General features: G+C 50.6%; 1 protein-coding gene across 11 annotated transcripts in view; it reads left to right on the plus strand.

Annotated features, from left to right (window-relative positions):
• Nucleotides 1-23303, plus strand: part of Trak1 (trafficking kinesin protein 1) — a 169131-nt gene that overhangs the window by 141605 nt on the left and 4223 nt on the right. For 4 of the 11 annotated variants that reach the window (XM_031345664.1, XM_031345656.1, XM_031345659.1 and 1 more), the window contains 7 exons: nucleotides 342-416; nucleotides 1082-1213; nucleotides 4133-4209; nucleotides 5660-5896; nucleotides 6708-7024; nucleotides 12512-12862; nucleotides 21582-21684. In XM_031345664.1, coding sequence (XP_031201524.1) covers nucleotides 342-416; nucleotides 1082-1213; nucleotides 4133-4209; nucleotides 5660-5896; nucleotides 6708-7024; nucleotides 12512-12862; nucleotides 21582-21684 — 1292 coding nt within the window. The remainder of the gene's footprint in view (nucleotides 1-341; nucleotides 417-1081; nucleotides 1214-4132; nucleotides 4210-5659; nucleotides 5897-6707; nucleotides 7025-12511; nucleotides 12863-21581; nucleotides 21685-23303) is intronic. The other 7 variants (XM_031345666.1, XM_031345662.1, XM_031345665.1 and 4 more) reach the window with 2 other exon arrangements.

The following is a 23303-nucleotide window of genomic DNA, read 5'->3' on the forward strand; positions in this document are numbered from 1 at the left end:
CACACACATGCTTACACACATACTCATACATACATACTCACACTCGCACACTCATACACACCCTCACATATGCACATACACATTCTTTCACACATGCTTACACATACACACACATACACACACACACGCACACACACACACACACATGCACACACACATGCACGAGAACATTTCTTTAAAAGCATGTCTGTTCCTTTAAATTATATGAAAGGCAGTGCTCTGCCGCAGCATGAGGCGCAGTTCTCTGCAGACAGTGTGGAGCTCCTCACGGACAGATAACAGGAGGGGAAAGTTGGGCTCCTGAGTGTCTTACACAGGTGACTTATCTTTACCATGTTTAGTGCGCGGTGGAAAATGAAGAGCTTGTCCAGCACCTGGGTGCTGCCAAGGATGCCCAGCGTCAACTCACAGCCGAGGTGGGTGTCCCTGCCTGAACTCTCTAGGGCCCTGGGTTTCAGTGAAGGCCTTCCCCTATAGACCCAGGTTATTCCCCTCATAATAAACATTCTACTATTAGCATAATATTACTTTGTCTGGGTTCTGTGCCTACTGCCTCTGGTGTTTGTTGTAAGTGAAAGGAGGCTGGATTCAGTACCAGCTCAAGGACTGACATGTTCTAACTCCTGATAGACACCAGGTAGGTGAACAGATATACCACAGGCTTGTTAAGAGCCTGTTCAAAGATACAATTTGAATCTGGCCATTGTGGTACATACCTATAATTCCAGTCCACAAGTGGCTGAGGCAGGAGGATTGCTGTGTGTTTAAGGCCAGCCTAGCCTACAAAGAAAGACCCTGTATCAAACAAAAGTGAAAGATGTAGCTGGAGAAGAGGATGTGGATTTGCCTTTTAACCCCTTTAGTGTTTTGTCTGGGCGTTTTGTTTGTCTTGCCTAATGTGTTAGCAGCTTTCCAAGTCTGCAAGCCTTCCCCAAGTGAAGTGAAAAGCCAGCCTTGTGGATCCAGCCCCCTTTGCACAGGGCTATAGGTTCTCCCTCTCAAGCAGGAGGGCTGATGGGGGTGTCAGCACCTGGGTGCTCACTGGTGCTATGCGGGCCTGACCCACTGCCTCTCCCCACAGCTGCGAGAACTGGAGGATAAGTACGCGGAGTGCATGGAGATGCTGCACGAGGCTCAGGAGGAACTGAAGAACCTACGGAACAAGACGATGCCCACATCCCGGCGCTACCATTCTCTGGGCCTGTTCCCAATGGTGAGTGGGTTCCCCTCTGCCCCTCTCTCGCAGACCATTGTCAGACATTAGCACCTGGGGCTTCCTGTCCCCTCCTGAGCCCTGGCCCTACATCTTTCCTGTGAGATTCTTGCTCCTTTAAAGTTTACACCTGGACCTGCCTTAGGGCTGCTTAAGGCTGCTGGATCAGCCTTAGGGCCGATTCCCTAAGATGGGCTGGCTCTTTATCAGCTGCTCTCCCTGCTACTGTTAAGAGATAATTTTACAAGGACTTGGTTTAGTTAGATGTTACATATGGGCTGCTACTACCTATGTCTTAAAGGGCATGAACTTCTCCTGGTTCTTTGTGTGTTTATTAATCCTTCTGTTGGTGTCATGGGTTTGAATAAACTTTTTTGGGGGGGTGGGTTTCGAGACAGGGCTTCTCTGTGTAGACCTGGCTGTCCTGGAACTCACTCTGTAGATCAGGCTGGTCTCGAACTCAGAAATCCACTTGCCTCTGCCTTCCAAGTGCTGGGATTAAAGGCAAGCGCCACCACTGCCTGGCTTGAATCAACTTTTTAAAAAATAGTATTCCCCATGATCTTATTTCATTATTCCCAGTGTGGCTTGTTTGCTATCAGAGCTCTGAAGGGCTTTGATGAAGGACAAAGGGGGTTTCTGGTTTAGTCTCCAATCATTTCCCTGTGATATCTACTTAGAAGGAAGGGAGCATGCTCATTGTGTGTTCTAGCAGACCACAGCTTCCTAAGCTGGAGGAGCCATGCATTGGCTGTGTCCTAGGGCACTGTAGCACAAGACAGTGTAGAACTGTAGCCACCAAGCAGCAACTGCACATGGATGACAGACAGCCTGAGAACAAGCCCCCCAGAGCTCCAGCGTGTCCAGGCTTTGCACCAGTTGTCTGGCATAACAACATTCTCTCCAAGGCGAGAAAAGAGTAGATTAAAAAAACAAATGTTTATTTACTATCATTGTGTTTGTGTGTGTGATTAGAACTGGTTCATGCATGGAGGTCAGAGGACAGCTTCATGCAGTCAGTTCTCTGGATCCCAGGGATCTGATCCTCACTCTCTGAGCCGTCTCACCAGCTGAGAAGGGATTGAGGGAGGAGTCTCTTGCAGAGATACTTTTCCTGGGAAGTCTGTTTCTATTCACCCCAGATAAAGAAGGCAGTTTCTATCCACCCCAGACAGATAGCCCAGTGAAACAGTTCTACCCAAGTCCAGCTTGGTGAGCCCATGTGTCTACTGGGTAACTTAGAGGAGAACGTCTGAGGCCTTAAAACCAGGCTGGGGAGATGGCTCAGCACCTAAAAACACTAGATGTGCAAGCCTGACAGACTTGAGTTTAATCTCCAGAAATCACAAGAAAAACCGGATCTGGTGGTGCACATCTGTAATCTCTGCTTTCATGGTGTGACATGGGAAATGGAGACAGGGAACCTGCCAGAAGTTTACAGGCCAACTAGCCTGGAATACTGTGAGGAGTGACAGAAACAGGAAAGATCCCATCTTAACAAGACAGAATAGAACTAACTCCCCAAAATTGTCCTCTGACCTCAACAGGTCCACCATAGCATTCAAGCACCGACATTGTGTCCCTGTGTGTATGTATGCGCACATGGGAGTGTGTGCAAGAACACACACACACACACACACACACACACACACACACACACAAAGTAAGAAATATAATTTAAAAAGAAGGAAAAAAATATCAAACCACTCTGGCTAGCACGTGCTCTGGTCCGTTTCTTCTGGAGGGTTTCTCAGCTTTCACGCTTACTGAAAGCTTTTGTTTGCCTGTTTTGAGGGAGGGTCTTGGCAAGCTCAGGTTTTAGAGAGGGTTGTTCTGAAAGTCTAAAGGCTATAGTGTGCCCAAGTGGCTGGAGCTGAGCCCCCAGATCGCTTCTGCCCTCTGCCACTCCAACTGCCAGGAGCAGCTTTTCCTCAGCGGTGCTTTCGATGCCTTGTGGTGGGGTTTTCAGTCTGCAGTCCACACACAGATTCAGGTGACCCTTGAACACTGTGAGGAAATATGTCTTCTGTTTTCATAAACCTTCCTCACATTGTGGGGATGGGCAGGGCATGTGTGGGGTCAGCCTCAGTACACCTGGGAAGTTAGCACTCAAGGCTCAGCCTTCCCCTGGCCCTAAAGTGCACCCTCCCTTATCCCCTCAGAAAAGGGCAGCAGTGAGAAAACTAGTAGGAATTAAGGGGCTAACTGGTGCACTGTATGGAAGATGGGGTGCAGTGGGGTCAGGATTCGGGCTGGGCAGGGAATGTCTACAAAGAAGGAGTACAAGTTCTAACCGGAAGGAGCAGTCCTGTCTCCTGAGGACATGGCAAAGGCGGGTGCCATGGCTAGCTGGTGGAGCAAGGAGCTTGCAGAGAGGTGGCAATGTATGTGACACAGTCCATGCAGGCAGGGACCTCTCCCCAGCAGAACCAGAGAGCCCTCAGCAGGTGATTGTCCACCTAGGAGTCAGAGGCGTAAGCCTTGGCCTCCCGTGTGTCATAATCCTGAGTCACTGGGACCATGGTCAGGACTGTGTGGGACCTTTCAGAAACTTAGAGATATTTGGACTTGTTCCCACTGTTCTGAACACACTTTCCTGTGCCCCTTGAGTTCTCCATCCCACATCGTAGCCACAATTTTAGCTCTGTCGTTTGGCCAAGGGTGCCTGGCTGTCAGACGCACGAGAGTTAGGGGCTGTTAACGCAAACCCAACGGTGCTGTGTGCTCAGAACCTGCCCTGGCCATGCCTTGGCAGATTCTGTCTCCATAGGGAATGTTTTTAGCCTTGTGTTGTATGGCATGAAGTCTGGAGGCTGATGGGTCCTGTTTCTCTTCCTGGCCCTTCTGGCCTCAGGCCTCATCTAGAAATGGAAACCTTGAGTCCCTGCTCAGTTGACACATGTCTCCGTCTTTCCCCAGGACTCCTTGGCTGCAGAAATCGAGGGAACTATGCGCAAGGAGCTGCAGCTGGAAGAGCCGGAGTCTCCAGACATCACGTATGACCATGTGGCTTTTATATTTCAAGTCCCCTCAAACTGACTCAGAACTGGAGCTCATAACCTAGTGTGTATGGACCTTAGACGCCACCAGCCAGCCGTAGTCCTTCCCTGTCAGGTTAAGGGAAGTAAATGATTCAGTGACATCTCTAAGGCTGGAGGAGCTCAATGGGTGGAGTACTTTCCTAGCATGCAGGGGCCCTGAATTGTGTCCCTCATAACACTTGTGGTAAAGTGGAGGAAGGAGGCTCAGACATTCAAGGCCATCTTTATAGCTGGCATATGTGAGTCCCGCCTCAAAAACCAACCCAAACCAACCAAGGAGGTTACTTGATGAGCTTCCAGAGAGCTGGAAGTTCCCATCTCCCACCCTCTACCTTTTCCCTTAATGGAAAGCATTGCCCTAAAACGTTTTAATGTTTGCTAAGAAAGAAAAACATGGGCTCTTCAGTGCTGTGAGCCAGGCTTCTGATCCTCTGGCTACTCCTGGGGTCTCGGCCCCTACATCTCCCCTACTGCTGGGAACAGACACCATGACCAAGGCAAGTCTTATAAGGACAATGTTTAATTGGGGCTGGCTTACAGGTTCAGAGGTTCAGTCCATTATCGTCAAGGCAGGAGCATGGCAGCATCCAGGCAGGCATGGTGCAGGAGGAGCTGAGAGTTTACATCTTCATCTGAAGGCTGCTAGCAGAATACTGGCTTCCAGGCAGCTAGGATGTTGTAAAGCTCACGCCCACAGTGACACACCTATGCCAAGAAGGCCATACCTGCTAATAGTGCCACTCCCTGGGCCGAGCACAGACCAGCCATCATAACCGTCATGAAACACTGAGAGAGATCTGGGGGCCATGCCTTCTGAATGACTAGTGTCCTGGTGACTTTGGTGTATATACAGCCCCGCATCCCCAGAGGAAGCAGCCAGTCCAGAAATATGCCCAACCCTCTTCTCCTTAAAAGGAGAAATCAAACTGGGTTCTGTGCTTAGAAGCGGCAGTTTCTAAGAATAACCCAGTGGGGTTTTACCATCTCAAGGTGGAAACTTCAGACCGACGTGTAGCTCTGCTGTTTTACTTTATGTGAATGGTTACACATACTCATTCTATAAAGGTCTACAAGTGAGTGCAGCCCTCCTGCAGCTCTCATTATATGTCTGAAAGAAGCAAGCCTGCCGAGGACAAAGCAACACGAAAGCACTAGCGTTTGTAGCTCAGGCTTCAGGCTGTGGGGAACAGCAGTATTTGGGCTAGCTGAACCCAGTGCTGAGCTGCGCTCCTGTGCTGAGCTGCGCAGCCTAGCCTTAGATTCGGTTGGCATTAGCATGCTATGATGGAGGCACCCCACTCCCTAAGGAGCATGTGAGGCAGGCCACCCAGGGTGGACATCTGTGGAGGGGCTAGCACCAGGTTCCTCCTGATAGGCTGGCTCACGGCTGCCATGTACTCCCCAGCCACCAGAAGCGTGTCTTTGAGACTGTGAGAAACGTCAATCAAGTGGTCAAGCAGAGATCGATGACCCCTTCTCCCATGAACATCCCGGGCTCCAACCAGTCCTCAGCCATGAACTCCCTCCTGTCCAGCTGCGTCAGCACCCCCCGCTCCAGCTTCTACGGCAGCGATGTCAGCAACGTGGTCCTGGATAACAAAACTAACAGCATCCTCCTGGAAACCGAGGCGGCCGACCTGGGGTGAGCGGCGGGCCCCTCTCCTGTTGGAGGGAGGGGAGAGGAGGTGCACCTTGAGTGTGGGCTCAGGCGCCATCAGAGAGAGGGGGATGAGAGTTGCCACATCCCAGTCACTTACCTTATCCACGACACTGGTCTCTTCTGACGTAGTCTCTCAAGCTGATGCCACAGTGTGCTTTGCTGTAACATCATGGAGTGAGAACTAACACATTTCCCACACGTCATCACCGTGCCCCCTCGGGAGCCTGGATGCTGGCAGGCACAGGATATCCCAGGCTCTCTGATTTGCTTCAGAAGGTGGAACGTAGGGGGCTGTCAGCTGTGGGTTCTCCTTAGTTGTGGTCAGTTCCTCTCCACCCTAACGCCCTGTAGAACCCCAGCTCCAGTCCCATCATCCACCTGTGCACCCTGGCCCTCTGACTCACTAAAACGGGTACTTTGGACCAATTAAGCCATCAGAAGGGTTCTCTAAGGTCAGAACGGGTTTCACTCAGAACTGAGAGCACAGGCCCTTTCATTTTAAGAGATAAGAAGGTTGAGTCAGTTCCCCTTTGGGACCTAAGTCCAGCCAGCTGCGAAAGGTTTCCTCCCAGAGTAACCTGGAGGGGGGATGCTTATGAAGACACATTTTTGCAAATTTTCAGTCCGTCTGGGTACAAGCATCCACCTCTAATAGTCAGTTGAGACCCACAGAGGGAACTCCTTCAGTGGCCGGCTGGCCCTGGTCTCCTCAGACCATTGCCTGTCTCTTTGCCCTGGGGGGGTTCTCACTGCCCCTCACTGGCTGTAGATACTCACCCCCTGTCTTCCACAGGAATGAGGAGCACAGTAAGAAGCCGGGCACTCCAGGCACGCCAGGCTCCCATGACCTGGAGACGGCACTTAGGCGGCTATCCCTGCGCCGGGAAAACTACCTGTCTGAGCGGAGGTTCTTCGAGGAGGAGCAGGAGAGGAAGCTGCGCGAGCTGGCTGAGAAGGGGGAGCTGCACAGTGGCTCGCTCACGCCCACCGAGAGCATCATGTCCCTGGGCACGCACTCACGCTTCTCCGAGTTCACGGGCTTCTCCGGCATGTCCTTCAGCAGCCGCTCCTACCTGCCTGAGAAGCTGCAGATCGTGAAGCCGCTCGAAGGTGACCACCAGGGGCCTCGGCCCCTCTCTGTCCTCCTCTGCGATTCTCTCTGGGCCCTGATCCACCACAGGAAAGCCAGCCACCAGTGTCACACCTATTCATTTTTCTTTCGGGATAGCCACCCACGCTGTTGGTTTGAGTTCCTCTGATGTGCCCTCTGTCTCTGCAGTCTCTTGTCGTGGCTTGAGCCGTACACTCCTGGGTAAAACTCCCGCAGGTGACCCGCAGGTCTCTTACTTTTGTCCTTAGTGCTTTAGGACCCAAGCCTAGTGGCACAGCTTCAGACCCTCCATGGTAGCTGTGTGACAAGCTACTTCTGGATAATCCAGGGGTCTGAGACGGGTGGGAAGGGATACGTTGGCTTCTCCGAGATTTTACTGTCAAATAGTGCAAAGTCCTCATTGTGACCCCAGCTCCTGGGCATGTAAAAGTAGTGTGTGTGTGTGTGTGTGTGTGTGTGTGTGTGTGTGTGTGTGATCACATGTTCCAGCCTGTTCTTCATAGAGAGGGTGTGGCTTTCTGGAGGCGTGCTTTGCTATGAACCAGGCTCTCCACAGTCTGAAGTGCGGAGGCAGGAGGGAGGGAGAGTGGAGGCCTCCTCAGACTGCACTAAATGCCCTCCCCATAGTACTTCTAGTTCCTAGAAGACCTCACCGTCCCCTGTGCCTCCCCCTGCCTTGTCAGAAGCCACTCAGTGTGTACTGGTTTTGTGTCCCCCACCCCCACATACACACTTTAATCTAATTACGCTCCACAGTGCCGGGATGGTTTCTGTCACACAGGTACAAACTTGTGCTCTGTGCTTAAAGAGAGCGAATAATTGTTTTCATCCCCAGAGGGGACCGTGTCAGCCTTACGGAGCAGGCAGTCTGCAAAGCTGAGGTCATGCATGTGCCACTGTCCCTGTGTTCCCAAAGAAAGAGGAAGGACTATTTTCTTTCTTTCTGTTTTCATTTTAATGACTGTGGCTTGTGTCATTTAGGTCCTTCCTAGTTCTCAGGGCAGGGATGCTCCCTCCTTTTTAATTGTTTATTCATTTGTAATCTTGGGGATTGTTTTCTGACCTACAATTATGTCTGGTTTTCCTTCAATAAAACCTTCCATTTCTGCAATTTTATTTCCGCCTTTCTTTTCTTTTCTTCTTTTGTCTCTCAGAGATCATTAGACACTTACCATCTCTCAGCTTCCCATTCTTTATGGTGTTTCGTTGGGTCACTTATGTTATGTTTTGGGCTCATTTTTCAAATGCATTGCACGATGAGATTTTGAAAATTTTATTTTGATCAATTCATCTCTATTTTTCTGACTTTGCTCCCTGGGTGGCAGTATTTTTATGATAAGAGTCAGAGGAGATCCCACTCATTTGTAAAATGAATTTTGCCTGTGGCACCCTCTTCCCTAAGAAGTTGAATTAACTGTTAAAAAGTCCTTCTTCTCACTGTGGCCTGTAACACACCCATGTGATAAGGATCCTTTTGGCTTCATTTTGTGTTTCTCAGACTTCTTCCTCAGCTGTTCAAAAGACAGCTGGTATTTTCTCTCTTCCTTCCCCCTCCATAGTCAATATCCGTGTTGCCGTGTTTATCTAAGAGGGGTGTGAGCATAGTTGTCTCCTAACCAGCTTCTGTCACTGTGCCGAGGCAGCCTTCCTTATTTGTCATAGGCAAATAGCTGTCAAACAAGATTATCAGATTTGTCCCCGATTCAGCCACTTGGGTCTGTAGGGCCCAGTTACCACTGTCGAGACCTGGCCCGCCATTACACTGAGGTCATGTTCTCATCTGGCCCAGTGAGACACTGACAGGATGCCCTCGATCACCAGCAGGGCAGCCAAAGGCACCTGGGGTGAGGTCCCCGGAGACACTGTCTGGGAGCATCGTAGAAGCCAAGTGTCCCCTATCTAGATCTCCTTCTTCATTCCAACCGTCCAACCATCTCCTCATGTGTCAGCCAGCCCAGCGGAGCTAGGTGTAACAGATGGACATCTTACCAGGCCTTTTCAAGGCTAAGCAAGTAAAGAACCAAATATTCAAGATAGAGAGAGAGATGTCTGTCTTAGAGAGACTGAGGTAGGCAGTAGTCCTTCTGTGTTCTGCCTGCCTCCAGCCTGCTCTCGGGTGGGTGGGAGGAGTGTGGTAGTCATGTCCTGCTTCCTGCTGGACAAGGGAACGAGACTGGGTTGGGGAGTGAGACAGAAAGAAAGGACAGGGTTGGGCACTTGTGCTCAGCTCTGGTAAGCGGTGTTTCATGGTCACTTTCACGTTTGCTCTCCATATCAAAGAAAGGATTTCAGGCAGGCAGCCAGGAGATGGGTGGTATTCGTAGGTATGGGCTTGGGGCATGGAAATGGCAGGGTAGGGGCTTCTGTTCCGAGCGAGGCTCCTTGAATCCCTGGAGCCTCAGACCCAGCCAGGGAGAAAGTGTTCTTGAGGTCCAGTGTTGACAAACCAAAATCAGAGCTAAGGCTGAGACAGCTTTCAGGTCTGTGGAATCGAAAGCACCTGTCCCGTGGGTGCGGCCGTCATCTGGGCTTGCTATCGCTGGATCCCTGAGGCTCACCCCTGGGAAGGCATTCTCATCTGCTGAGAGCTTCCAGGGACGGATGCCCGAGGTGGCTGCTTGCTTGAATGCAGCCTCTGGTGTCTCCTTCTCACACTCGGTAATATGGGGTCCTGACGCGGGGATTATCCAAGCAGCCAGGCGTGTATCGAGGCCCACACTGAATGAGTGCCAGTAAAACGCTATCCTGACATACAGGATGTCCAGGTTGACCTTGATGATGGCTTCTGCCAGGCTCTCCCCATGACCTTCTGTGAGAAAGCACATGGATAGTGTGATCGGGACTGTCAAAGGTGACAGAGGCTCCCTCAATGCAGGAGTGTCTGGCCCTCCTGCTGGGCCCTGGACACCCAGGAAGTTTTGCTGTGGGCCACTGGTACCTTCTATATAGCTGGTGGCCAGCCCTGATGCTATTGAGCCCACTTGCCCCAAGCACTCATGTCCTGACCCCAGTCTCTTAGCTTCAGGAACCTTCCACTCCCATCTGTACAGTGAGTGACATTCCCTACTTGGAAGTTTGAGGAGTGCATAGCAATGCTTATGTATAGACACAGTGGAGCTCCTGCCACCATCATTTCAAACACCAGGGAACAGAGGCAGGGGTGGAGTCTTCAAGCTGTCTTCAGTTAGTGGAGAAGACAAAGGGTTAGCCCACCGGAGATCTGCCTTCCATCTCATCCCCGGCCAGAAAATTATACAGGGAGAGGAGACAGAGGCAGCCAGCCATTCCATAGTTTAGCCCTGCCCCTCTGGTCAGAGTTAGCCTGTCTCTGTGTTTCATGCTGCATTTCCCCTGGTGCTGCTGATAGTCTTCCTGTGTGGCTTCTCTGGGTAGTGGGGGTCTAGCTCACACTATGACTACCATGTCTTGAATTCCTCCCGAGTCCCATTTGGATTGCAACCAGGTCAAAGAAATCCTTACAATATATGTGTGCAGGGTTTTACTCAACCCTGTGTGCCCTGCAGACAACACAAAGTTAGAATGCGGCTTATACCAATACTGGGAGGCAGAGGCAGGCAGATCTCTGAGTTCCAGGCCAGCCTCAGTTATAGAGTGAGTTCCAGGGCAGCCAGGGCTACACAGAGAGACCCTGCCTCAGAAAACAAAAGAATGCAGTTCAGAGTACAGACTTAAAGTGCTTCTGCCTGTTCCTCCTGCCCTCTGTCACGGCCACTTGGGTAGATCACAGAGGCACACTGTACTGCCACGTCCAACACGAGCTAGAGGCACACCACACTGCCACATCCAATACGAGCTAGAGGCACACCACACTGCCATGTCCAACATGAGCTAGCCTTATGAAATAGCTGTGTGTGGCACTTTGGAGCACTGGACCCCACAGATGCACGTGCTGCATGGCGCCCAGCACGTGCATTTCTCTCTGTGGTCAGTGGCTGAGATTTCTGCCTGTGGTACCTCAGAGCATCCCTGGGATGTTAGTGCCACACCGATCTCAGCCACAGGATGGCGCTAGCAGCCTTATCTTCTCCCACACTTGTGGCCAAAAACCACACCTGTGCTTCCTCCCAAGTTGAGGACCCATTATGAAATCCTTATAAGGTGTGGATTCCAGTTTTCAAAACCTGTTGCTTTGTGTTTTTTTCCTTTTGTGCATAGGAAATCCTTATTTTTCCCCATTCAGTAGGCCCAAGTCTATCAAGGAGGATGGGCCGTGTCTACTTAACCCTGGTGTGGGCCGTGAAGGACTGAGTGTGTTAGGGCTCACAGTGTGTTCGTTTTGTTGTTGTTGCTTTTGTTTTTAAATTTTAAGCAGAATTAATTTTCAGAATCCTTCTAAGACCTCCATGTCACCCCTCACCCACCCCAACCACATTTCTGTCTCTCCTCTCAGCTTACAAGGCAGCACCCCAAGCCCCTCACTCCATCATGGGGTTTTCACTCAGCTAGCAAGTAGTCCCGGGTGCTGTGAGCCATGGTGCAGGGAGTCTCTTGTCTCTGAGGGCCTTTCTGTCTGCAGTGTGAAGGTCTGTTTATTTCTGTCCATGTACATTTGAGTGTCTAATCTTCGTAGAAGAGGGCTTCGGGTCCCAGCCTCCTGGGTCTTCTGCCAGATGGCATCCTGCAAGGTGGCAGGTGTCCAGAGACTGGGCAGAAGCGTGGAGCACCACAGCACACTCATGAGATGTTGCTTAGCTCCTCCACATCCAGGCATCTGTCACTCCTGGCTTTGTGACACCTTTCTTGGTAGAGGACTGGGACACACGAGGTCATCAGGGACACACCCCGGTGTTATTACAAACCCCGAGACTGACACCTGAGTCCTAGGGTCTGGTGTCACCCTGGAGATGGCACCTCTGCTGTAGGCTCCTGGGACTTATCACCTCGTGTCCTCCCTGCCTCTCCTCCTGGCTCCTCCTCTCTCCTTCTGTAGCTTCCGTCTCGTTTGCCAGGTGGGTCTGGTGTAGGAGTCAGCAGCCTTGTACCTGAGCATCTGGTGGCTTCCTGGTCCCTGCTTGGTCTCTTGCTGGTTTCACAAGCTTCCTGTAGCCCTTGTTCACCATTTCACCCTCTTCTGTCAGCAAAGAGATAAAGTGTTAAGTTTGGGGGTTAGCATCCGGTGGTTTAAAATACTTTGTTACCAGACATCATTGGTACACAGTATATAGCATAATTTTACTTTTGAAAATATTGGTTCTTTACAGTGCCACTCCCTCCTGGTATGGCAGGGACACACTGTTGTCCAGTTGGGTCAAGCCTACCACAGTCCTTCCCACAGTCAGTCCTTTGCAAGCTCAGTTAACCCCACTCTCCCACAATCCTTTGCAAGCTCAGGTGACCCCAGTCCCTCCCACAGTCCTGTGCAGGCTCAGGTATTCACATCGAGCTGAGGGTGAGAAACATTTGCTCTAGCTGGCATGCTAAGCCTCCCTTCTCACTGTATCCATCCCTCTCTTTTCTCCCACAAGGTTCAGCCACGCTTCACCACTGGCAGCAATTGGCCCAGCCTCATCTTGGGGGCATCCTGGACCCCCGTCCTGGTGTGGTCACCAAGGGCTTCCGGACTTTGGACGTTGACCTGGATGAAGTGTACTGCCTTAACGACTTTGAGGAGGATGACACAGGTGACCACATTTCTCTGGCGGGCCTAGCTACCTCCACGCCAATTCAGCACCCGGAGACCTCAGGTGAGAGGTCTCGAGCACGTGTGACTGTCTCAGGCAGCAGAAGTCACTCCAGCCAGCCTCAGGCTTCCCCAGAGGAGATGCGCCAGCCGCCAGCACAAGCGGGCCTGGAGGAGGAGGAGGAGGAGGGGTCTGGTGAGGGCGCCTCAATTAGTCCTGTAGACCTGACACCTTTACCGGAGGCAGAGCTCTGGGCCTTGCTCATCTCTGTTCCTGGCACCACCCGTAGTAACTCTGTGTCTATAGCTTCCGCTCGTCTGTGTGGATGATAGGAAAAAGATTTCCCATTGTCAGGTTCTGTTTTGAAAACAGACCAGATCCTCTGCTTGTGACAAGTGGGTCCCTCTGCCCATCATGGAGCTTTGGGGCCCTGCAAGTGGGAGCAGGAGAGGCTGCTAAAAAGCGGGGAACGAGGCCCTGAGAGCAGGGACACCCAAGGGTTCTGTTACGGCCGTCCTACCCTGGATCTGCTGTCTCCCGTGTCCTCTCTGGATTTCCCACATGAGCAAGCTGGGCAGTCCTAGGGGACGACGATGACTGAGAGGCTGTAGGATGTGGAAATCAGACGGAAGGCAGGGAGTGGTCAGAATGCTTGGAAGCATGCCTGCTCTGTGATGTGCCTTAGCCTCTGTGCAGGAAGGTGCTATTTAAGTGTTTAGTGACACTCTTTAACCAGGGATGCACTAAGGTGTCATTCAGCTCTTACAAGGTAGATGCTAGGTGCTCTGGCTAGCCCCCATCCCACCTCTGGGTACACACAGTGTGACCCAAATGCTCTTTATGCACAGTCCGGGGAGGGGGTGGCTAAAGACTGGTGAGTCTCTGTAGGAAGACCTGGAGCTCCAGTCTTGGGATTTCTGTCCCGATGCTGGGCCCTGAGCTCCCAGGAGGAAAGAACCGGAGGGCAATTAAGACTGCAGCTGCTATTGAGCGGGGCTGAAGAATGGGAAGATTCACCTATAAAGGTTTTTATTAGTGTGTGAATGTGTCTTTTGAAGCACCGCTTGATTTTTTTTCTTTTTAATCCCATGTCTGAAGAAGGATGATCCTATGCTGTTGTGTTGTAAATTATCTAGAAGATTAAAACAGACTGTTGAAAGCAACTTTTAGGTCATAGTTTTACTTCATTTTAAGGGTTTGCTTGTGTTCTGGATTTACATAGGAAGCACATTTTTTTCAGGAGAGTCACCACCTGGCTCTGCCAGGACTCTGTATTTTAGTTTATGACTGGGGCCGGGGCCAACCTGAATGTGGGGAGAGGTTGATTAAGCTCAACTGGTAGCTGCTTGGTAGAATGCGCTCAGTTAAATTCTCCTGAAGGTTCAAAGCGAAAGGAAAGATGGGGTTAAGCGGGCACCAGAGATGAACTGAAAGATTGACTTATCTGTCACTCACAGACATGGAGACTGGCTTATCCTGGGGCCATATCCACCTCTGTCCCCTGCAGTGCACCTGGCTCACAACTGGTCCCAAGATCTGGGCACCAGTACAGACCATGAAAACTGCACTCATTCAAAATCGGCCTCTGGAGGCGTCCTGTTTCTCAAGCCCCAGGATGCCAGGGGCAGGAGTCAGGGAAGAGCTTTTTGCTTCTTCACCATCACAGAGTTCCGAGCTGTGCTCAGGGCCAAGGAATAAAAAGAATAGCCTACCACAGAAGGGAGGAGGGCTGGCCAGGGAAGCCTTGCTCCTGCTAAGTTACACAGCAGTACTCAGAGGGAGCAAGCCCCCCTCCCTGACAGAGGTCCCACCCAGTCCTACCACTATCCACAGAAGAGGGTCCAGGTGGGCTTGTATGTAGGAGCTGGCCCAGTGACCCCATGGGTCCAGAAGGGAAGGCCGGTACGATTGGTTCACAGACCTTCTGGTATCTTTTGGCAGAAGGAAGTTCCTTTCCATGTTTCACATGGGATGGGGACATTTTCCAGGCCCTGACTTTGCATCCCTGTGTCCATGCAGAGTGAACGCTCTGCTCACACCCACCTGGTTAAGACATGCTAAGAAAGTCCTGGACTCTTTCTAAGAGCGTTTGGTGAACTGAGAACAGGCCAGCTGCAACCGGAAGGAGGGCAGAGAAAGGGAGGGAAGGGCTGCTTCCTCTAAACTGGACAGAGCAGGCTCTACAGAGACGTATGTGCCCCACTCCTGCGGAGAGGCCTTTATGAGCAGACGTTTATGAGAGGTGTTCTGACAGACAGGCACCACCTTGAGAACAATGAGAGACATACTCAAGTAGGTGAAGATCCTCTCTGGCCTCTCTGTCAGCCCCAGAAGGAAGGATGAGCAGTGAGGGCCATGGAGTCATGCCTTGTTGGTAGAAAAAGATCCTGAGAGAGTCTACCTGCATTTACCCCTTTGATAGTTCCACCATGCTCTTGCCACGGGCTGGGCCAGTTGAGGGTCTCTCAACCTGTCTTAGTCAGGGTTTCTATTCCTGCACAAGCATCATGACCAAGAAGCAAGTTGGGGAGGAAAGGGTTTATTCAGCTTACTTCCACATTGCTGTTCATCACCAGAGGAAGTCAGGACTGGAACTCAAGCAGGTCAGGAAGCAGGAGCTGATACAGAGGCCATGGAGGGATATTTCTTACTGGCTGGCTTCTCCTGGCTTGCTCAGCCTGCTCTCTTATAGAACCCAAGACTTCCAGGCCAGGGATGGCACCACCCACAAGGGGCCCTACCCGCTTGATCACCAATTGAGAAAATGCCCCTCAGCTGGATCTCATGGAGGTGCTTCCCCAACTGAAGCTCCCTTCTCTGTGATAACTCCAGCCTGTGTCAAGTTGGCACACAAAACCAGCCAGTACACAACCCTCGGGAGAAATCAGGGTCCTGGTAATCAGGCGGGCAAGGAGTTGGCGAAAATGACACACAGACGCGGACACAAGGGAATGTTGAATCTCAGTGCGTTTTCTCAAAATAGGCATCAGACTTTTATGGTCATTACAGAAGACAAAAGGAAGTTAGATAATTCATCAGTCAAGGTACATCGAGATCATCTGAAGCACAATGGTTCTATGGAAAAGTATATATAGATATATATAAATTGACAGGAACTAAGCAGTGGTTACAACTGAAAGAAAGTCAGCCTTATCTAAGGTCATCTTAATCTTAGAAACCAGGTGCAAATAGTTTCCATTCTAGTCTACTGTATAGCCCAAGACCAGCAGGTCCTTAGTAAATGCCCAACTATGCTAATCCTCTGGGCTAGCAGAGATATGCCCCTGGGGTCCCATTGTTGCTACCATTACCAAGAACAATACAATAATCTAATTCCTGGGAGTGGCTCAGCTGCAGGTCTAATGTGGTCTGCCATACATGATGTAATGAGGATTCTTAGTTGAACTTGCCCTGGGATAATTAACTCTTATTCAGTAAACTCCAAAACCGGACCTCCTTCACTATCTCCCGAACAATGCTAGAGGCAATTAGTCTGAATGGGTAATATTCTTTACAAAATTCCAAGCTGAGGTTCGGCTCATCATAGACTAGGATGTTGGAACACTGGTGGTGATCAGAAAGCAACTTAGCTACTAATTAATTAACCAATTTAGCTTAGGTATTAGCAAATCATTCCTTGGGGGCACCCCTATACCTAATACCGAAAGAAAGCACGCGAGACCCTCCATCGACTATTGCAAGGACAAACCTGGACCACTTCCGAGTTAGAGATGCCAGAAGGGCTCCAGGAGACTAGCTTCTTTGAAACTTTTCACCTCAGGGACTGCTGTCACACAGACTCCACTAGAGTGGGTGTGGCAGTTCTGAAACTTTCTTTCCTCAAGAGGATACCTCAGAGGCAAGAAGCAGCTTTTCCCGCCCTCTCTGCAGGATGGAGTGAAGTGGTTTGTCTCCTAATTCATATACACTCACTTTTGTAATGAAACAGACAACAGTTTGCTATGATGAGAATAGAATGTTAAAGTTCACAAAACTATAAATATCAGTTGTATAAATCAGAAAAAAAGATCTTTCCCATTGGAACCTTCCAGAAAACCTACCTGACTGAGGTCGAATGGGCAAGGAGCCAGGGGTCCTCACAGAGCAACAGGACCAGGCTAGGGCTAATCAAAGAAATACTTGGGAAGCAGCTAGGGAAGCCAGAAGCTAAGAACTTAGAAAGTTTTGCCAATAAAGGTATAACAATTAATAGTTTAAAACTGCTCTTACCTTAAGTGTGGGGCAAACATCTGTCACCCTAGCACTCAGGCTTCTGAGACAGGCGAGTGATGAATTCGGAGGCTAGCCTGAGCTACATAACAAGGCTGTATGTCAAAATAAGAAGTGTTGTATAGTCTCCTTTGAAGCCAGTGTGACAGTGTCCCCGTGCCAATGAAAGCACAAGACAACCACACTCTGCTTTCTGTGATATGGCTGTGGGTCACACGGCTGTACAGGGCTCTCTGTCTGTGATCTTTCAAGGCACTGTTACATTATGAAACACATTTCTGTGCCCTGGTGTTTGTCTTTTTAGGAAGAATTCTATGATGTTGCCTTCAGCTGGCTCATGAAAATGAACCTCATGTATTGGGAAGGCAGCTTTGTGTCCCTGAGCAGGACAAAGCCATCCTCCTCTGGGCATTCTAAAGACAAAACCCAGAAACCTGCTCATGTCTTAGGGCTCGAGCCCTGATTCAGGCCAGGCCTTCCAGTTTTGTTCCAGCTTTGCTTTTCAGCAGCTTTGCTTTGTTTGGTAGGAAAGGCTGCTCCTGGGTGCCACTATTGATACGGTGGCCAGGACTGTGTGTGTGTGTGTGTGTGTGTGTGTGTGTGTGTGTGTGTGTGTAGGGGGGATGAAAAAGCTCATAGAAAAGGCCCAGTAGGTCCAGATCACATGACAGCAGCTTCACACCCCTATGGTCAAGTCAGGAAAGTAGGGGTACATTACTTCTTTCATCCAGTTGCCTGCTCCCTACAGAGTGGGTATACAATGCACTCAGTGCCCTGTAAAGATGGGCTTTCTTTTTCTTTTCTTTTCTTTTTCTTTTCTTTCTTTCTTTCTTTCTTTTTTTTTTTTGATACAGGGTTTCTCTGTGTAGCCCTGGCTGTCCTGGAACTCACTCTGTAGACCAGGCTGGCCTCAAACTCAGAAATCCGCCTGCCTCTGCCTCCCAAGTGCTGGGATTAAAGGCGTGAGCCACCACTGCTTTGTGGGGCTCCTTTTTCAAGATTTTCAGATACATTTGAAAAATAATTTCTTTTTAACATTTTTAGAAGTTATGTATGTGATCTTTAATAAGCATAGCCTGACCTGAAGATGTGATTCGGTTGGTAGAGCATTTGTTTAGTGTGCCTGAAGCCCTGGGTTCCATCCCTAGCACTTTATAAACCAGGAATGGTGTACACTTATAATCCTAACACTTGGGAGGTCGAGTCAGATGTTCAAGGTCATCCTTGACTACATAGTGAGCGCTGGGTATCCTGGGATACATGAGCCCCTGTCTCAAAACGAACTAAAACATAGCTTGAGTGTGGGCGGGGCCAGCTTCTTCCATTCGCAGGGGTCTGTGGAATAGCCTCAGCTTATGTCACCTTTAAGACTCCAGTTGCAGCTACAGGTATCAGTGCCTCTGAGCTGCTCCTTTGGGCCTTCCTTTAAGGACTGGCTTCTAGAGTGTCGTCCAGAGAGGAAAATGGTTACTCCAGCACGTCAGCTTGCCTCTCCCACAGAGGATAAAATATGAGCTGCACAAAATGTGTGTCTGAACATGGCTGCCCAGGTGGGCAAAGTCCCATCATCTATCAGTCCCTGCAGGGCACCTGAGCTTAGCAGAGCATCTGATGCATGCCAGGGTTTATCTCCAGTTGGCATTTTATCCCGGGAAGCCTGGCACACTGTAGGGAAGCAGCCCCCATGGTTTATGCAGACAGCTCCCAACCCTGTTGGAGACTCAGAGATGTGTCAGGGACCCACCATGCATCCTGGTCATGGGCAAGCAGGCAGTCTCATTTCCCAGGTGCCTCCACTCCGAGCAGAAGCACTCAGGTACCTGGGAAATGACCCAGGAGCAGAGTGGGCCTCACCTTTCCCGTGCCTTCCAACACAGCTGGCCAAAGGGAGTGTTTGCCTGTAGTACACTACACACCTGTGCTTCACCGATGTAGATCTCTGATAACCAAGGTTTAGTTGATTTTAAAGCTTGCCGGTGCTTGCATCAGCATCAGGAGAAAGAAGAACTAAACGTAAGGTTTAGGGTTGTTAAAGAAAACTCCATTTCTATATAAAATGATCAGCACACCCCTAGTGGTCAGGTAACCGAACTGAGTGGGCACTCGCTCATCTTATTGAGCACAAAGCCCAAATTAGCACAGGACTGCACTTCTGGAAGTGCTTGGGTGGCTTAAGAACAGTAACTTTGAACCTGCCTGCCACCTGCCACGCAGCCTTAGGCTGTGATCCAGTGTGGTGTCTGTCCATCCATCCCCCTCGAGCTGGAAGACCTCCAGTCAGGCTCAGACAGCATAAGGACTTCATCAAGAAGTTGGAGTAGTCATTCCAAGGGACCCCGCCCTTTGTACCCTCAACCCGAGGCCTGTGAGGTAAACACAGTGGGAACTTGCAGCTGAGCTGGGCATTGTGCTTTGGTGTGCAGCGTGGTCTTGGCGACTCCGGTTTTGAAACCGAGCCCTGGCTCTGTGAAGGGTGTTTTCATGTTTCGCTTTCAAAGCTTGGTCTCTTCCAGAAGCTGGTGGCTTGAGGATTCAATGTTTTGCTTCTCTGGGACAAACAGGAGGGGTTCTGGGGAGTCCTTCCCAGTGAAACTCACTGTCTCTGTATTGTGTCCCAAGGAAGGGAGGCACAGCTGCGTCCTGGCAGTCCGTGGTGACACCGACAGTGCGAGGACCCAGGCATCCCAGTGGTATTGAGGAGGGGCCGAATCTCTCTGGCTTTGGCTCTTCGGACAATCAATCCTTTTGGTCTCCATTGTCTCTGGAGGGTGGGGGTGGGGGTGAATTTTTAGCAGCCTTTTCCTCTCTCCCAAACCCATTTGAATGTGATGGGTTTTCCTTCGGATGATTCAACTCCATCTCTAAAATGTCCTCCTTGGAGATTGCACACCTGAGGGGCTAGGGAGGGGTCAGCACATTCTGTCTGTGTGCGGATGGGGGCTGCACTTCTGATTCTAATCCCGTCTTGCCTTGTTATTATTAGTGTTTATTATCTTTAGTGTTCCCGCCTACTACCATTGTGTCTTAATGATCTGCCTGCTCCTTCCCCTCTCTGTCTTTCTTGATAACCCTTCCTCTCAGGGTTCCTGTTGGCTTTGTTCTTGGACTTTGTCGCTGTCCAAGACTTGTGATTGTCTGGCTGACCTTCTCCTCATAGCTTGGTCCTTTTTTTGTTGGTGCCCTGCAGCACCTTCTCCGTTACCCAAGCTCAGGAACTGCCACTTGCATCCGATGCTAAAGCTGTGGTTCACAGAGACAGTTCCTGTGCTTCATTTGCTTGCGTGCCCTTCCATGCCTCCCTCCCACTAAGCCTCTGCTTGTGGTCCCAGTGCTGCCTGCCACCCTAGGTGTCACCCAGCCCTCATGGGGCACACAGCTGGGGCGCACCACCAACGGGCACATGCTGAGCTCCCCCTTCTCTTCTGGACATCTTCTCTATTTCTGTGCTTTGTCCCCCTGTGGCGCGTCTCCAGCCAACTCCTTACCCACCCTTTGTTTTTGTTTTTGTTTTTGTTTTTCTTGCTTGCTTCATTTCGTTTTTAGCTTTCTTTTAACACGCAGCCAGATTTTTTTTTGCTTTTCAAACCCAAGAGAAAACTTTCACAAGAAGATATCGTAGTTGAATCTTCATAGCCTTTGAGTTTCCTGGCCTGTGGAGTCTGGAGACTTTCCCAGGAGGTCACGGGAGGCTGAGCTGCTGCAGGCTGGGCAGTGGGTGGGGTACCTTGTCTCATGACTTTATCTTGCATGGGATTTGAGGCACACCCCCTTCCCCACAAAATACCTACTTGCTTTTTCTTTTGTCCTCCATGCTCAAGTTATGAGTTAGGACGACCTTGACAATCATGGCGTCGTCTTAGATTCTCTCCCCGTTCCTTCATTGGCTCTCTGGTGCATGGTCCTGATGCTTCCCTGATTTGCTTTGCTCCCACCTTAGTCATCAGCTGCCCTAACAACAACATCCCTGGAGCATTCAAAGGGGAAACCATCTTGTCTCAGTTCTAGTAAAAATGGGTGTCTTAGAGTCCGTGTTAAAGAAAGCTGTGGGGCAGGGATGAGGGTGTGGCCAGAGCAGACTGAGTCCTGGAACTCCTGCCTGTTGTTGTTGAGGCTACTGAGGGCTCCTCCCACCACGATCAGCCACAGGTGTGTGGACAGTAGTGGAGCCAGCTTCCCCGAGCCCCTTTTGTGTGACCAGAAAAGGGAGCTGTGTGAACCTTGCCTGCTTTCAGGAGCCAAGTACCTCTCCCTGCCCACTCCCCACTTCCTCTGGGCAGAGCATTGGCACCAGCTTGTCACTCACTGTAAAGAATACACAGCAAGCATGCTGGAAGAAGGCAGATCTGAGCTCTGAGGTGGAAAACTAAATTTAAGCCTCCTTGGCATTCCCCGGTCCCCTGGGAACTGGATCCACTACTGGTCCAAGAAGTCTGATGAGGAACCCTGTCTGGATTGGGCCGGAAGCTGGGATTCGATGCTCTGCAGATCAGTGCTCAAAAACATGGTTATTTTTGAGAGGCCACCTTCAGTCCAGAACATTGGTGTCTCCACTTCCACGCCCAGATCCAGTTGACAAGGTAGCCCATCACCACTCACACCTGGAGGGTCCTGCTGGCTCTTAGTCTCTGTTGTGGTTTATAATGGGTTCGAGGAATGTTTTGTTCTCCTTCCTCTCTGGATCTAGCGCACCACCCTGGAAAGTGCATGTCACAGACCAACTCAACTTTCACCTTTACCACCTGCCGAATCCTGCACCCTTCAGACGAGCTCACGCGGGTCACACCAAGGTAAGGACTGTGGCCCCGGAGTGGATGGGAGCGAGGCAAGTCCGGGACCAGCCTTTCTCACAAGACCTTATGATGAAAGTCAAGAGGTTCATTCAAAGGCTGATTCCAAGCCAGGTGTGGTGTCGAATGCCTTTAATCCCTGTAGGCCAGCCTGGTCTATGTAATGAGTTCCAGGACGCCCAGGGCTACATAGTGAGACTCTTGTCAAGAGGAAAAACAAAAACAAAAACAGCCAGCCAGCTACAGACATAGGGACCCGAGTTTGAACTCTATCACTCATAAAAAAAGCTAGGCCTGGTGGGACATGCTTGTAATCACCTGTGGATAGATCCCTAGAGTTAACTGGCTGGCCAGCCTAGCCTGCTTGGTGAGGGAGACTAGCCTGTCTCAAACATAAAGTAGATGGTGCCTAAGGAGCAATACCTGAGGGTGACCTCTGGCACCACACCCATGTGTGCACTCATATGCACACACGATGCTCATAGAGAGCCAAACCCAGCAGGCTTGAGCATCTTATAGGCATTGTAGCCACCTGTTCTGGGTCCCCTCTTTCTTTCTGCACCTGGGCCTTGCTTGTTCAGATCTAGGGTAGGTGGGGCTGGGAAGCCTGCTTTCATTGCCCTCTCTGCAGCTATGATGTTGACTCTTAGGGCTCTCCTTAGATGGCTGAAGCCAACATCTCCGCAGGCCCTGGGGCTGAGTTGCTATTGTTCTCTCTGAGCTTGCCAACTCTTTCATGGTAGAGTTGCTGGGCTCTGTAGAAGCTTTCATTCCCCTGGAGCAGACTCCAGGAACCACAGATCACAGCCAAACTCTAATGGCCAGTGTTAAAAACTGCATGGCAAAGCCACATGCCCAGCGTGGCTTGTCTCTGTCCCGTGTACCATCTGGAGTGATGTTCGTCTGTTTGACTTGATTTCAGCCATCTGGCTTCCCTCCTTGCCTTCCAGGGAAAAGGGAGAATGGTCACTTAGAACACACAAGAGTGACATCCCACCCCCACCACACACATACACACTTTCTTTGTGACACAGTCAAATTAGATCCCAGAGTTAATGGATGGTGTCAGGGAGGAAGGTGAGGAGGGCCAGCTCAAAGGGGACAGGCACCCCTGGGAGCACCTTAAACTATGAATAATTTTCCACAGGTCTTGTGAGGATGACGACGAAGCAGCAGTATGCCCCGTTGAGCTGAGAGGAGATATAGGGTAGAGAGTCTGAGCCCACGGGCAAGGCAGGGGGTGAGCACACGGCCAATGGAGCCTGCTCCTGCAGGGCCACGCCCAAGGAGCTGTGTGTGCAACTGTGGCTGCCACTAACCCCGGGGACGGAGGCTTCGATGTGTCTCTGTGGTTGTGCCTGGTTAACATGGCCTTGACCATTATTCTAACCCAGCTAAACCCCCAGACCAGCTGTATGTCAACACTAATGAAGGCCTAACAGAAGGTTTCACCCGATGGGGTCCCTGGATTTCCGCTTTGTTTCTGTTCCCTGCTGCCCCTGGGAGATGCTGGCTTCCAGGCCTGTGACTTTGTTTAGAAGAGGTTGTTTTAAAAGCCACAGAATGTTGATGACCTTTATGAAGCCAAATGACTAAATGTATACTTTGGGCTGAAGCCA

Source organism: Mastomys coucha, unplaced genomic scaffold, assembly GCF_008632895.1.
Source record: "Mastomys coucha isolate ucsf_1 unplaced genomic scaffold, UCSF_Mcou_1 pScaffold23, whole genome shotgun sequence".
NCBI classification, from domain to species: domain Eukaryota; kingdom Metazoa; phylum Chordata; class Mammalia; order Rodentia; family Muridae; genus Mastomys; species Mastomys coucha.